We start from the raw sequence: 15800 nt of genomic DNA on the forward strand, positions 1-15800 counted from the left end.
TACAGAAAATCCCTTTATACTTAATCGTTAGTAAACTTGAAAAATTGGATAGGTAGGTATAGCCAAATTTTGTAAACAAAAGCGGATGATATCCAAATGCAGTCTGTGTATTTTTCATTACCTTTCATTAGAGTACCTACCATGAAGGATAAAACTAGTTCTACCCCCCCCCCCTCTCTCAATTGAACGTAGGTGTCGAGGTAGGTGCTTAGAGTAGATACTCAAAATAGAAGTGTTCTGAATTTAGGCACAATTGAATACATACTTATTTGCATCGCCTAACTGAACACATCTCAAAAATCCGTCCCGGAAACGAATATTGGTTGTAACTGATACCAAGCTGAATTTTCAAGCAACATGGTAGGAAAAAAGATAAAACTACTTGATCCAAAAAAAGTTTAATTATACATAGATCTGATGTTGGGAGTACATGTTACCTAGTATTAGCTTCCTAATTTGTGTACGCATGCGGCTGAGTGTGTCTTAAAGTTCCACTTTTCTTCTTGACTTCTGAGTTGATACCACAATCTACTTAAACACGTCCACGCCATTCCGGCATATTGTTTGCAAAATCATTAGTACTGTGTGGTCGACCAATATTATAAAAAATTGTCTCACCTCCGGCCAAAATAGCACCCCACTCTCCAAATGTACCATAATCAATTATTGAGTGATTACACGAACTCATTATGGCTAAATCTAAAGCGGGGGAAACCCTGGTCCCTGTAATGTATACATTATTTTTCTCTTTAAATGTTTTCGAACACCAATTAGGATCGTCACTCGAAATGATGAAAACGACGCTCGAATATTTTGATTCAAAGTATTTCATGGCGGAGTAGTAAAAACTTGTATTCGCCAGACGAATGGAATATTTTCTTTTCAGATACGCTTGATAATCTGTTCTTCGAATGTGCACCGACACAAACGTACAATTTGTGCGTTTCTGAGAAGCTAATCTTAAAATATTTTGGCTTTTATTAATCAGTTCCTTTTTGAATCTAAATTCGCATCTTATATCCTGCGCCCATCTTACCGATAATTTTTGTTGAAACGCAAATGACGGTATTACTATACTCTGATTCATGTGTTGCCACGAATCCAAACTGTTCACAACATTTTTCTCGTCAAATGGACAATGCGAGATTTCTTCAATCAATGGCACTGAAAGACGATCAAAAATTTGGTCCAGTGGACTACGGAGACAACGTGGAACGTAGGGATCCAAACCAACAGCTCTGGCAACTGCCCATACAGATATATAAGACCACATTTTATTACCAAGTCGTCCTTCAGTTGCAGAAGTAACTATGCCATTTTTTGGACACTGTTGTTTCGCCCAACTTTTTTTCTCTTTTAATTTAGGGTTGGAACACACTTTTTTCTCCAAGTCAATGTACCGTTTGGTAGGAGAAGCGTAACTAGATGTAGCTGGGCGCAATAAAAAAAATTGAATGTATAGAAACCATGTAACACTAGATATTAAAAACACAGCCAGGATTACCATCTTCAATGTAACTCCCATTTTAAATAATGTGTTCTTTATACACGGTAAGTATATCAGGTGTAATTTAATAATCCTGTTGGCTTCATGGATTACATTATCATCACATGATTAGATACACTATACGCGCAGGAAAGTGTTAATTTGCTTCGTCAGCTAATAACTCGGAATCATTTTTCCATTCTATTTCTACAAATTCTATCGCCCTAAAATTAGATCCTAGGTTGTGTCTGATATTGTCATCCTATATGTACTGTTAACTATTTACCCCGTAGTTGATAAACAACCTTATGTTAGGCGTTAGGAAGTTTATTGGTTGCATTTATTCAATGGAGGGTCTTAAACATCGGAATAGTGCGGTCGAGAGTGCGGTTTAACCGCTAGCAACAGCGAGTTCTAATCTTAACAAGTAAAAAGGTTTTCGCTTTTCGAGTAACTACTGCGCATTTTCCATGCATTTATCAATACTCCCCAAAAGACTATGACTATGTTTTCCTCGAGGTTTTCCTTTACTAAAAGCATCTATGGTTAAAATTTCAAAAAAATATCTCGATAAATAAGACAGTTGATATTGCGTAGCCTGCGCATGCGCACATTAATTGTCAAGATTTTTTTGCTCAAGTCTCAGAGATAGCTAATATAATATATTTAAAACTGTAGGAAGAGTTAAGGGGCTCGGACAGACGGACGGACAGAGAAAGTGGCTGCAATAAAGCACTCAACTTTGTTGGAAAATGCGTTAAAAATGATTTTAAATTGTGCTAAAAATTAGTAGATATCACTTTTCAAACTGAATAACTAAGAGATTATGTTAATTGGGCATTATGATTTGTGTGTTGGCTAGAATTTCGTTTAGAAAATTAAACAAGTATAAATTGTGCACAACTCTTGTGCAGATAAAGCGCATTTTTTAAAAAGAAATAGCTTTTGATTTGACATCACCAATGGATATATTCCTTGCAGACGTCTCAATCGCCCTTTGTGAGTACCCTCTTCCGACAGGATAAAACTAGTTCCACTCCCCCCTCCCCTCAACCCTGTACTTTGATAAGAGGACAGAAAGAAGGGCAGTAGTTGGTAGAAAACGGTTCCTTTCGTTGAGACCTTTAATTAGAACACAATGAGATCAAATTAATCCCCCCCCCCCCATTTCCTAAAGGTTAACTTGGCACCACTAAACGCATGCGTATGCAAAATCTGAGACCGATTGGTTGTCGTATGTAAAAGCATATCAGGAAATAATTCATGGGGGCCCCTTTTAGACAGCGAAATTTGATGGCCGTCCGGCACACCTTCAAGGTATAGGCTACCTAAAGCACAAAATTCCAGGACTCTTAGGATAATTCCGCTAAAAGTAGTTCGAAACGACAGAAGTTGGACGGACAAAACGCAAACAATACCACATTTTTTTTAATTCTTAAAAAATGCGCTAAAAATATCTATAAATAAGGAAATTAACAATGCGCAGTTTGTGCGTGCGCACATCTGATTTTTACAATATGTGATATGCTTGTCTTTACTAGAATCCTCTGGGGTTTTACAATACAATACCGCAACTAAAAAAGTTGGCATCGCGCAGTCTGCCTATACGCTCATTAATTGTCAAGATTGTTCTTGGCTCAGGTGCTAGAGCTATAAGCTACCGAATTCAAAAAGAACAAACTAAATATCTTGAAAGCTGTAGGAGATTTGTAAAAAGTTTCACATTATTCACAACTCAAGCTCCTCATAAAAAATGAAGGCTGGGATCTTAAAGACTAATGAAGCCTTGAGATGTTCCAAAACAATCTACAAGGTTCTTGGAGGTTCACAAAACCTTTTAGACACTCTTTAAGATAATTGCCCACGTTTGCAGATAGAGTTACACCCATTAAACCTATTAAACGACCTTGTAAAGACTTTTAAAGGCTATTCAACACCAAAAGCTCCGTAAATAATAGATAACAACACTCTTAAAACCTTTGCTCTAAAAGAGAGGGAATAATTTCAAGTATTCTAAAAGTTTCTGAACACTCTTGGAAGTTCTTAACGACTCATGAGAGTGCTTTAAGGCAATTCTTTTGAAAAGTGTTATCGAGTTTTAAGGGCGCTTTAACAATCCAAACCTTTGAAGATCCTCTCTTGGACACTCTTGGTAACCTTTTGAGCTTCACGCAAAGTATTAAAAATTTCTCGAAAAATTTAAAACCTTTAAAGGTTTTGAAAGATTCCTTTTTAGCACATTTTTGCAAATTTATTTGTAAAAAGGTTGCCGTCTGGCTGTCTGGCAGCAAATGCGGGACCGTTGAAGAATGCTTGTAGAAAGACGATTTACGTAAAAGTAAAATACAACAAATTATAGTATTATGCTATTACAATGTTTTATTTTGCGTTCCTTCCCTACTGTACTTCAGAGCGATTGCATTGCACCAACAGACAAGGTGCTGGTTTCAAATCGATATTATGTAATTAAATTTGTTTCAACGATCTGAAGATTTGTTTGTAAAGTAATACTTTAACTGGACTGCTGAGAACCGATATGTGGCCCTAAAACATTTTGTAAACCATTACTTTGAAGACTTGTACTTCCATATCCAATAGGCATATAGAGCTGTGGTTGGGTTTAAATTGTGTAATGGTTTATTTTTTCAATTACAAGCATTATTAGTGTTCACGGTATATTTACTTGACTGATCCTCGTAACTTTTGAGTAGATGGCTCCCTCTATTGTTAGACGTCAACAACGTAATCTTACCGCGCAGTGGTTCTAGATTGTTCACTTTCATTTTCCTCTTTCTTTTGTGAGTCGTATCAAAGTTTGAACGAACAGCTGAGGCGTTAGTTAGAACGCATGGAATTGCCATCATCCATATTTATTAGTCTCTGGCGATTAAATTCATTAATTTGGGGATTCCGGAAATATTTTTAGGACGGATTCACCTAAAAACTCCAACAGTAAGGATATAATTGCGTTTTTTCTGTCTAATCGTAAGTACCGCCAGTTGCATTTTCCGTAATTGAAGTGTACAATTCATAAAACAACAAAAGTTATGGCTATTGCTACTAATAACAGAAATGTTGAAATTTATTTTTAAATTTGCGGGTATACCAAAAGCTTAATAAAACATGTAAAAACAGATTTGTATGTACCTTTTAATTCTGAACAACTTTAAACTCTACAGTTTTTTCTGTAAAATGTACAGGAGGGCAGGATATTGCGCATAAAACTAATTTCCCATGTTAAATCCCTATATTCCTACTTGCACCACCCGGTATATTTAGGATACATTATCGCAGTCAACATTGGCAGTCGTTCTAGTTTCCCGGTTTGTCGAGTTCCATGCAAGGTTGTCGGTGTTGCAAACGACAAATTACCCGGGGAGATGCCAATATCATCGCTGTGTAAATCGACTGGTGTAAATGTAAATCCCAAATTCGTTATTATCTCCGTCACTTCTTTTGCGTAAATTAAGAGAATTAAATTTCTCACACTTGTTGCAATGTAACGTCTAATGTGGGAAATTGCTCAATTGTGCAAAGAAGCATAATTATGCATTTTAAGATAGGTCAATGAAATGAGCTATATAAAAATTAAAACGTCGCTGGTGTGGCTCGTTCTGCACCGACTAAAATTAATATTCCCAGATCTTAGGGATGCTGGAGTATAGGTGATCCTTCTATGAAACGCCAAATAAGATATTAAAATTAAAATTACCGCCTTCATTATAATTTTTCTCAAACTTGAAAATCCGAGACGAAATAAATTCATTCGCGTTATACGGCAAAAGAAGCCTGAAAAATTAACACGGTCTCGTTGCGCGCATGCTTATGATTATTGTATTGTTGCCCCTAACGTTCTTCCATCTTTTAATCTGAAGTCGTATTTGAAATATGTACTTTGGTTATTACGTAAGAAGGGGTGGTTGCCATTTTTTTTATTTCGAATTGATTTTATCAGCCCTTCAAAAGCAGGGTTTGCGTCGTTAATGGTTAAAAGGGTCACGTCGCGTTTGGTTCCATGAACTCAATTTCTCCAAAATATGGTACAAGTAAATTTATTGAAGCGAATTTATACAAATTAATTTTAATCATTGTATATCGCTTTGTAAAGACCGTAATTTGAAGTAAAAGGCAACCCCTTTCGATGAACTTTGTTTGCATTTAAAGACTTTTATTTACCTACCAAGATGTTGAAATTAGAACGTAATCTTCTCTTCCAGTCCTGTTCAATCTTGCATTAAAAAAACACAATTTAAATTTACAGGAGCAGCCTCTTGGCTATTAAACTAAACGAAAAAGATCAACAACCATTGAAATGGGCAATAGCATTCTAGCAATATATTTACATACATGTTAAAACTGTAGCATGTGCAAAACCAAATTTGAAACCTGATGTTAGTTTTGCTTTTATTTAAAGTGTATATGTATGAAATTTCATTTAATTGCTTCCATAAATAAGAAAGTTGGCACTGCACATCCTACACAAAACCAAATTTGGAAAATGGCCTACATTTGCTTTTATTCCAAGTGGTATGTATCAAATTTCATTTGAATCCCTCCATAAATAAGAAAGTTGGCACTGCGCATGCGCAAAACAAAATTTTGAATGTGACGTTATATTTGCTTTTATTCCAAGTGGTTATGTATCAAATTTCATTTAAATCCCCCCATAAATAAGGAAGATAGAACTGCGCATGCGCAAAACGAAATTTTGAAACGCGTTAAATTTGCTTTTTTCAAAGTGGCTATGTATCAAATTTCATTGAAATACCTTCATAAATAAAAAAGTTTGCAATTCGGTTTATAAATGGTCGAGATGCGAAAAGGGCACTATGAATGTTGATCGGTCCATTCGTTATCGAGATATCGTGCTAACGGACGGACAGACGGACAAACACCGCAAAATTATAAACTCGCTAGGAGCTCGTTAATCATGCAAACCACATTGTCCAAGTTCGGTAGCTCGCGACCGTATTTTCTTCAATTCGACTTCCTTCAATTTTTATTGACATTTGGAGTGCATATATTCTTCTGTATATACAGGGTGTTAATACTAAGTCATTACACCTGAAAAGGGCAGTTAGAACTCATTAAAACAAACAACTGATCTTAAGTTTTTAATTTTTGATTTGGTGCCCCGGTTCGTGAGTTATTGGCGTTGTTTTGTTTTTCGAAAAATCGTCCCTTATTTTAAGGACTACTAAAAAAACCTAAATTTACAAAACTATCCTTCAGCTCTCTAAAACAGTGTTTCTCAAAAACTGGGGGGCGCAAGGCGTTGTTAAGGGCGGCGCAAGATCCCTGATGTGTTTAAGGTAAATATTTACCTTTAACATATTTATATTAGGTATTTATGTACAATTGTTCTTGGCCAATTCTTACACCAATAAGAAGGTATCTACAATTCGGTAAATTCGCCTTTTTATGCTGATAAAAGCATAGATGTTGCTAATGTGCTATAAAAGAAGAGATCTCGAATGAACCAAAAACGACCTCAAAAGCCGTTGATGTTTAGAATGCAATATCCGACTTGATTGAAAAACATAATATTTTATGGGCCATAACAACTATTTTAGCAGTCAGAAAGTTGAGAAAAATTTACCAAGCTTTTGTTAAAATAATTTTTTGATATCTTTGAAAATAAATGGACGCCAACGTATTCTCGAAAATGATATTTTTCGGTTTTTTGACCATAATTCGCTATTTGTAGACCTACAAGACTTTTCGGAAGGGCAAATTAATCACCATACATTTTGCATAAATTTGCCCCAAACGGCTTTGTATCTCTTACGGTTTCAGAGTCCCCATAATGAAAAAAAAACTCACCCGCTGGAGAGTTTGGTAGCTGAACGGTTTTAGGGGTTGATTCTTCCAAAGATGTGAAATGGAATTTGTTGGAGGTTGCGCGAATATTTTAAATTTGACTGTTGTATTTTGGCCGAAGGGCTTCTGAGAGCGTGTGAAAGTTGATGGCGCCAGGCTGTCGCGACCTAAGACGAAATTAACTACAATTACATGGCAATCCGCTAAAGTCACATCCGCGCGTTATCGTGCTGTGCAGCGTTTTATATTTTGCTGATTACGGGAGAGCGGGCAATTTTGGAGCTCTGAAGATGTGATTGGTTGAAAGAAATGAATGCTATTGGTGGAACAGATTCGAATGGTCGGTGGGTGTAGTTTCAAAAAATTAAGCTGGTTAGGTTTGCCGTAAAGTTCAGTTTCCAGTCGCCAGAAAAGTGGGTCGAAAAGAATTCAGTTTCAGCCGGGGAACACATTTCGCGTTCACGGTCGTATCGCAAAAGTTAAGTTCATCATCCTATAAATTAACCAGGATACTGTTGTGAAAGGAATATGCAAACACTAGAATATGCACAAGTTAAGCCTTTACGATAGATAATCAAGAGTGCCAAAGCGATGACCTTACATTTGGTATGGTTCTGCCTATTCCCAGTTTGAATTTCATGGAATTCGGTTCATAACTACCGGAGATGTCAAAAGAGCCTTCCTTATTTTTTTTGCCTACATTGCCAATTCACGAATTCCGATCTACAAATTTGGTATACATAGAACCCACCTGCGAAATTTCAATGTAATCGGCCCATCCGTTTTTTTCAAATCGATAAACATGAAACCTTCAAGCGAGCGAGCGAATGTACGGACGAGCGAGCGATGGACGGACGAGCAAAATTAGTCGTGATTTTTGAAGTTTTGAGTCACGCGTATTTGTACGCTTTGACCCAGAAGTTCATAAAGTGAAGTAAAAATAGACATTCAGTTGGCCGCCTGCCACCATTTATGCACAGATAACTCTTATTTGAATGATATTTTGTGGACCGGCGGATTGCGTAATTTTGTACAATCGCGTAAAATTTCGAAAAACCCTTAAGTTTACCAGCTTCAATCACCACCCGGTATATATGGAGGAATAATTGGGCGCTTCGTGACACCGTATGTTAACCGCTGTTAGTGGAAAAACAAGAGACCGTATTTAATTGCGCAATTTTATAATTGTTCCCATAGAAATATTGTAATTATTCTTGCAGCATCCGAAAGCTGTTGTCCTTTCGAAGATGACGGGAAATTAGTACTTTATGATTTCAGCTCCGTTAAGTAATTATTAGATGATTTTGGTTTCCTATGTTAATTCAAAACCAGCAAGCTCGTTGTTTACGTAGATAACAAAGACACCTTTTGGTTGACTCGAAATTCCAAGTAACAATGGGCTTTACTGGGCTACCGAATTTGGAAATTTTAATCCGGCAAATAAGTGAGTATAATTAAACGTAGTTAAGTAATTAGGCGTGTTACAGCAAGAGTTATCCGAGCCAGTCGTAAGTGGTCTCATTAGAAGCGCACTTAATTGAGCTAAATTTTAAGACGAATTACAGATTTTTGTCTTTATCGCAAGCCGTACAATTAAGTAAGGAAGTTTTAATTTTTAAAGGTAAATAACCAAATACACCAGCCGGCTGGGAAATCCCGAGTTCCATTTCCACATATAAGTGGACAAGGATTGTTATCGGACGTATGTTGATTGGCGCACGTGTTTTAGTGTTAATACTGAGAGAAGGTGGACAATGTTGTGCGCATTATTTTCGGCGTAAGTGGGAACGCGTTCCTTCGAAGCTGGCCTTATCAAGGCTTATTCATATTTGCGCATTATTTCTAATTACTGGAACGAATTTGTTGTTTGGTGGACGTGGTGTTTCGTTAAATACTGCAGCCAACGAAAAAACGCGGCTGGTTCGGAAAAGAGTGTATCTTTCTTTACAATAGTTATTGGGTTGGGACTGTTGAAAAGTTGTGAGAAGGTAAAAGCGTGTCCCGTTTCATGGAAAAAGTTAGCCCAGTTGAAGTTGAATAAAACATAAAATTTAGTGCATCGCGACGCCATCTATCAAGATTCTCTTTATGTCAAAGTAAGAATTTTAAACAGTTCGCACAGCCACCGAGAATTTTTGTCTTCGTCTTCAACATGCCAGTTCCTTTATCGTCAAGTTTGTGTTAAAGAAAAGTGAAGTTCTGAAGATGTCTGCATTTGTGTTGAGTTAAGGGCGTCAGTTTATAGCAAACCTGACCAGATTTAGGTCTCGATTTAGGTATTATTAAAAGAGAAAAAAACTGTAAGTAATTTTCAGATTTTATTCTTAATTATCGACCGTATGCGTACGAGGCACTACGAGTATGTAAAACCCGAGGTAAAACCAAGCTTTTTAAGATTCTCTTTATTTTAGAAATGTTGTGTTTATTTCCATTAATGTGTTTTGGAATAACGTTTTGTCATTGTTAATCAATTCATTTTATGTCAGATTTTTCCGAGGATTTTTCTTTTCGTATCCAAGATTTATTTCAGAAGTGGATCGAGGCCACTGAGTGTCTCAAATGATTAATTTCAGTCAATATTAGGATTTTTCGAGGGATTTTTCTTTGTAGTAGATGCTGGAAGTGTACGATGAGAAATTATAAAAATTTTAAGTATCAATTTTGCCCGTATGGCGCGGTCGACTGAAAGTTCGACTGCGATACTAAGGGTCTTTGAATCGAATCCAGATTCGAGTATTTATAAATGTATAATGGGTTGGGTTGGTAGAAAAGCCTTGGCTGAAACCTCTCCTACACAAAAATAAATAAACAAATTTATTTTGGGCTAATTGGACAAGTATTTGCAAGTAATACGTAATTATGTGATATTTTTATTGTTAACTGCAATCAAGTGGTCGATCAGGAAGTTCCAAATTTATTAGGTATACCCAATGATGTTCCCATCAATTTCTCAGTACTCAGTTGAGCCGGTGGTTGTGATGTTCCCTTTAAAACGCGAGGGGGGGGGGGTCATCCCCAGACAAATGAAAAAAATTTGATACTCAAAACGCAATTTCAGCGCTTTAAATTGGTAAAAAATTCTTTTTTCAAGTAGTAACGCTACTAATTATGTGTACTTTTACTTGACACACTTGTGATTACACCCAAATTCCATCTACATATATCGTGTTCGCACCTCCAGATGCCAGTCTTATGAACTAAATGCATCTCCGAGTGCATTTCTTACTAATCTGTCTCATTCTTGGATAACGCTATCCTTGTCCTGGAATGATTCCAAAGTGGCATATTATAATTCAATTGAAGTATTACATTAAAATACAACATAAACTCCGAGATAAACTCCTTCTGCTGTCATTGTCGCGTTTGTTAATAAGTTTGGTAAACATGTACTGTATGTCCATAAGCACCATACTGCATCTGGAGGTGCGAACGCGCTATAGTAATTCTCTGCCTATAAGCAAAGATCATGATCTTTGCTATAAGCGAATAAGAGCAGGCAGACGGATATACATAATCGTACAACCTCCACACCAAATCGAAAGAACAAGCAATATTCAGAACAAGTCTCTGGCAATATTATCGAAAATATCTTTCAAATATAAAAAAAATGTTTTTTATCGATTCAGCGACCTCCGTCTCATACAATACCGTTACTCCATTTCTTCTCCGTCGCACTTAAACACTTTCAAAATAATTGCATTTTAAATTCTACGCCCAGACTTGAACACGTCGATTTAAAGTTTAATTAAATTTCAAATGTAAACTGAAAATCTATTAGAACGCCCTGCGCGCGAACACTTCAAACCGGTGCCGTCAAGAGCTACGTGAACGATCTTCTACTCATAAAGAATAGTAAATATGCACACAAATAATTAGTAGACAGAATAGGGTACACGTAACTATACTTAGACCGAAACTATAAGGGCATTTTTTTCCGCCGCGAAAAAAACGCAGCGTAATTTCCGATACCATTGCAACTATTTTATTTTATTCTATTTTAGATTATAATCCTTTTTATGTCTTACTAACCTATCATAGCACATTTTATATCTGTGATACGCGGGCATAAAGTACCACTTTATGCCCTAGGGCATTAAGTATCACCATAGTAACTCATTTATACTTAATGACAAAACAAACAAATATTTACAAGTCATTGAAAATTAGAAACGTCAATTATTAATTGTCAATACCTACTAAATCACAAGATTGACCTTATTTCGTATAGTTTCTGGAACTTCGAGTGGAACTTCTTGCTCACACGATGAATTGAATTATTTAAAATTACGTTTGACGTTTGGATGGTTTCAATCACATATCAAATTCGAACCACGCATACTCGATCAAACATAATGAATTATTTTGTAAACGAATTTTGACGAAGAAAACTATTTGTAAAACATAAAATTGTGTATGTACCACGGGCATAAACTGATGTTTATACTCTCAGGCGACTAAAAAGCTCTCGGGCCATAGACCCTCGAGCTTTTTAACTCGTCGCCCTCGAGAATATAAACATCACTATTATGCCCTTAATACATAAATAACTATTATAAGCACCCAAATGAGGGTATTAATTGGACTTTATGGCACAGAACTGTCAAAAATTGCCTAGCAACGATACTGCCACTCGCAAAACTTGCTATATTCTTTTTCATATAGATCTTTGGATTTATGAGGAACCACTTTACTTGGTGCGATTTCGAATTCACGTAATATTTCGTCAGAATAAACGTTTTCCATTTCACCTACACTCATTTCCAACAGCGAATTGTTTGATAAAAAGTAAAGTCTCAGTATCCATAGCAACACAAAAAAGCCAACTATCTACACCACTCATATTTGGTTAGCGACAAATTCCTGCAAGAACTACTAATCCCTTTTAACTTTTTAGAGATTGATGTGCTAAAATAGAATAAAACGTTGTATATGTACCACGGGCATATAATCGATTATGGCCCTCGAGAAATTAAAAGCCCTCCTTCGTCGGGCTTTAAACATTCTCTCGTGCCATAATCTTTTGATTATGCCCTTAATACATAAATAACTATTATTATTTTAGCCGCATCAGCCAATCAGCCTTGATTTTCACGTTTTCCAAGCACCCACGAAACTTCTCACGCCGATACCACCGCCAATGTCTCAGTTCAATAATATAATTATATAGTTCTGTTCTCCAGTGGTGTGTAGCATACTTGCATACTAGATAGGTTTTTCATTTGCGACTCCTCCTGGAGTAAAGCAGCCCCGATGGCATAGGAACTTGCATTGGTTCTTACTATTAATAAAGGGCGCTTGGTATCCTGACTGTTTCAATAATGGGAACGCAAATTAGTAGAAGTTTCACTTGTTCAAAAGCCTTTACTTCTCTGACTTCCCACTTCCACGAAGCGTTCTTTACGTGCAAAATCGCACGCTATGGGCAGTTTTTCCAGGAGAATCTGTTAACATTTCCATAACATGTTAGATGTAGAACTACAGCTACAGTAGGGTACTACTTTATTATTTCTTATGGGCAACATATTGAATTTTTAAGAAATGGGATAGAGGACAAAAAAGAAAAATAATGACGTGTCAGACTATACACTAGAAAAATTTCAAAATCAAATGTTTTGCATTAATTTCTCCACAAAACATCCACGGGCAACTAGATCTTGCTGAAACAACATGGCCATGATGGCGATGCATTAAAATGAATTTTTTCCCTCTATCCCATTCCGTAAAGATCCAATATGGCGGCTATAAGAAATAAGAACATTGTAGCGTGTTATCGAAATTCCGCTAACAGATTCAGATTTTCCGAAAAAATCCGGCAGATTTTAACGGGAACCGTCCATTTCCAGCCGTTTAAGCTAGGGAAAATAAAAACGAAATTTGACATTTTTAGTTTTTCGGTAATATCTCAGTTATTTGCAGTGATTTATCAAAAATTTCAAATGCGTTTTTTTAGTAACAACAAGGGACAACTTTGCCCTAATTTAACCTTACATTTCTCACCGTTACGGAGATCCCAATGCACCAGTCTGTACAACCTACAAAAATTAGGTATGCTAAGTTTTATTACGAACAAAAGGGAGAAAAAAATGTCAAAGTTAAAAAACTGAAATATTTTTTTTTCAACAAAACTTTTGTTTTGTTTTTGTTAACATTTTGCCAGTGTACAGGTATACCGTTGTGAAAAGAGCGGGCCGTTTCCAGCAGACCAAATTTCCGAAGACGCCCGAAGTATAAATTGGCTGTACAATACAAATTATGTCAATATATTGCTACAGAATTAAAAATAATAATCAATAATAATAATTTAGAATACATATGAGCCGGTTGCACCGCCTATTCAAGGGGTTGAAATACCCACCCCCGTATATTGTCTCGAGAACGGCACATAGTATCACGACCAAATTTAAGTGAGAGCTTGATAACAATTCCACAATTAATATTCAAGAAAAACATCCCCGTGCACGGCCGCCCAAGGGGTTGAAAAACTCACCCCCGTATATTATCTTGAGAACGGCACATAGTATCAGGACCAAATTTACACCAGAGCTTGATAACAAGAACATAATTAATATTCCAGAAAAACATCCCCCTGCATGGCCACCCAAGGGGTTGAAGAACAATTCCACAATCACATAATTTGTATCAATCACATAATTTGTATTGTAAAGCCAATTTATACTTCGGGCGTCTTCGGAAATTTGGTCTGCTGGAAATGGCTCGCTCTTTTCACAACGGTATTAGGTATCACTGTAAGACTGCCAAAAACGGCTTTTTTTAATATCTGGTTTGAGCTAGGAAACTATTCTGTCAACAATTTGACACTTGGTTTTTATAGGGGTTGGCCAATGACACGATATCCTAGCGATACGGGTACCAGTCGGCGATATGTCAATTACCTATACAATTATAAAAAAGTGGTCAAGACAATAAAAGTTTAAAAGTAAAACAAGCATTTTTCCCAAATAAACCGAATGTCTAAAATGTTTCGCGTGGATCTTAAAATTTATGTTTTTTCTCCAATTTTTTGCCAAGTACTATAAATGAATTTTGCCGTCGAAATCAATTAAGATATGCTCGTCTCGTCAAAGTGGTCTTCGGTGATCTCGCCTATACGTAAATCTAGGTAATGACAAGGTTTTTTTTTATTTTCAAAAACTGGGTTTGGTTTCCGTGCGTCCTTGTTCAAAAATACATAAAGAAAAACGCAAACTCTGGGACTTTTGACGGACAACGAAACAATTTGCAAACAATTTTTGTTTTTGCGTCCTTTACCACACAATTTTTTGACACACTTACTCAAGTTTTGCACCATAATACAATAAAAACAAAAAAAAATGTTTTGCAACTTTTCAAGTTTTAAGTAATTCCCAAATGAAACGTTTGTAGTACCTACCATCTACTGTTTTTTGCAGTTCACATATTTCAGATTTTTTGTTTGAACAAAGCAATGTAAATTTGCTTTGAACAAAGCAATTTAAATTTGCTTTGTGCAAAAACAACAAAAAAAAGTTAGCAACACATTTTAATAACAACACTTGCGAATAACATTCTCCCTGCCACAATTCCGTGCATGAAGAATGAACGTTGCAATGGAGTTGATTGTGAACACGCTGTATAATAATGAAAATCAAAATTAGTTTCCCGTTACACCGAGTGCACACTCGCACTGCTATCCCTTTTGATATGAAAGTGGATTTTTTATACTTTTCCGATTTCTTTCCAAAACAAAACCACCAAGTTACAACTTGTCCAGTTTGGTTTTGAATAGTATCGATTCATAATTCAAAATTGCACATTATGCCTTTAAAATATGTAGAGGACACACCTAGCAAGAGAATTCTGAAAGTAAAAACGGAAAAGAGAACTTTTCAATGGAGTTCACGAAATGTAGGCATCGGCGGAGGCGTTCGCGTATTACGCCTGCTAAATATCTGTTTGTGTTCATTTATGTGTATTTCTACCCCAAACGTGCTTAAAATTTGTTCTTTACTGCGAAGCTAAAGAGTCTTCCTTCAAAAAAGCGATTCTACCCACAAGATTTGTGGATATTTTCATACAAGAAATGAATGTTGATCGTGTGCACTTTGTATACAGGCCAGCTGCATTGCTGGAATAGTTGATAAAATATACTTATTTTAATCTGAGGCGGGTCACAGAAACCACATATATTTTTTAACGATTAATGCTTGTGCATGTGTCGTGATATGCATTTTACACTAGCCGCGATGCGATTATGATTTATCCCTCAGGCATAAGCATAGTAAATGAAGGACATGATAGTAGTAACACTAGGATAACTAGGTTGTCAAAATTACCTACCTAAACAATTGAAGGTTATTGAAAAGCAAGCATTTTCTTATTACTAAACACTGGTACGGTGTCCACTATACAAAACATGATTACAATATCACGCCTAACAATAATGTTATCCTTAATAATAAATATAACAAGTACGATGAGGGAGAAGCTCACGTACAACACGAAACGACACTGCTCG

General features: G+C 36.3%; 2 protein-coding genes across 2 annotated transcripts in view; both read right to left on the reverse strand.

Annotated features, from left to right (window-relative positions):
• LOC116173642 overlaps positions 1 to 15800 on the reverse strand; it is a 40847-nt gene extending 25047 nt beyond the window's left edge. Inside the window, exon 1 of the mRNA XM_031491264.1 lies at positions 15623 to 15800. The gene's annotated coding sequence lies outside the window, so the exon portion shown is untranslated. The remainder of the gene's footprint in view (positions 1 to 15622) is intronic.
• Positions 288 to 2044, reverse strand: LOC116173643 (galactoside 2-alpha-L-fucosyltransferase 3-like). Its single transcript, XM_031491265.1, has one exon. It carries the CDS (start codon positions 1523 to 1525, stop codon positions 533 to 535), a length of 993 nt encoding a protein of 330 aa, XP_031347125.1. The 5' UTR covers positions 1526 to 2044; the 3' UTR covers positions 288 to 532.

The sequence above is a fragment of the Photinus pyralis genome, unplaced genomic scaffold (assembly GCF_008802855.1).
Source record: "Photinus pyralis isolate 1611_PpyrPB1 unplaced genomic scaffold, Ppyr1.3 Ppyr1.4_LG6, whole genome shotgun sequence".
Lineage (NCBI taxonomy): Eukaryota > Metazoa > Arthropoda > Insecta > Coleoptera > Lampyridae > Photinus > Photinus pyralis.

Excerpts from the sequence above, each read along its gene's own strand:
- LOC116173643 (XM_031491265.1), bottom strand. The coding sequence starts at position 1,525 with ATGGGAGTTACATTGAAGATGGTAATCCTGGCTGTGTTTTTAATATCT.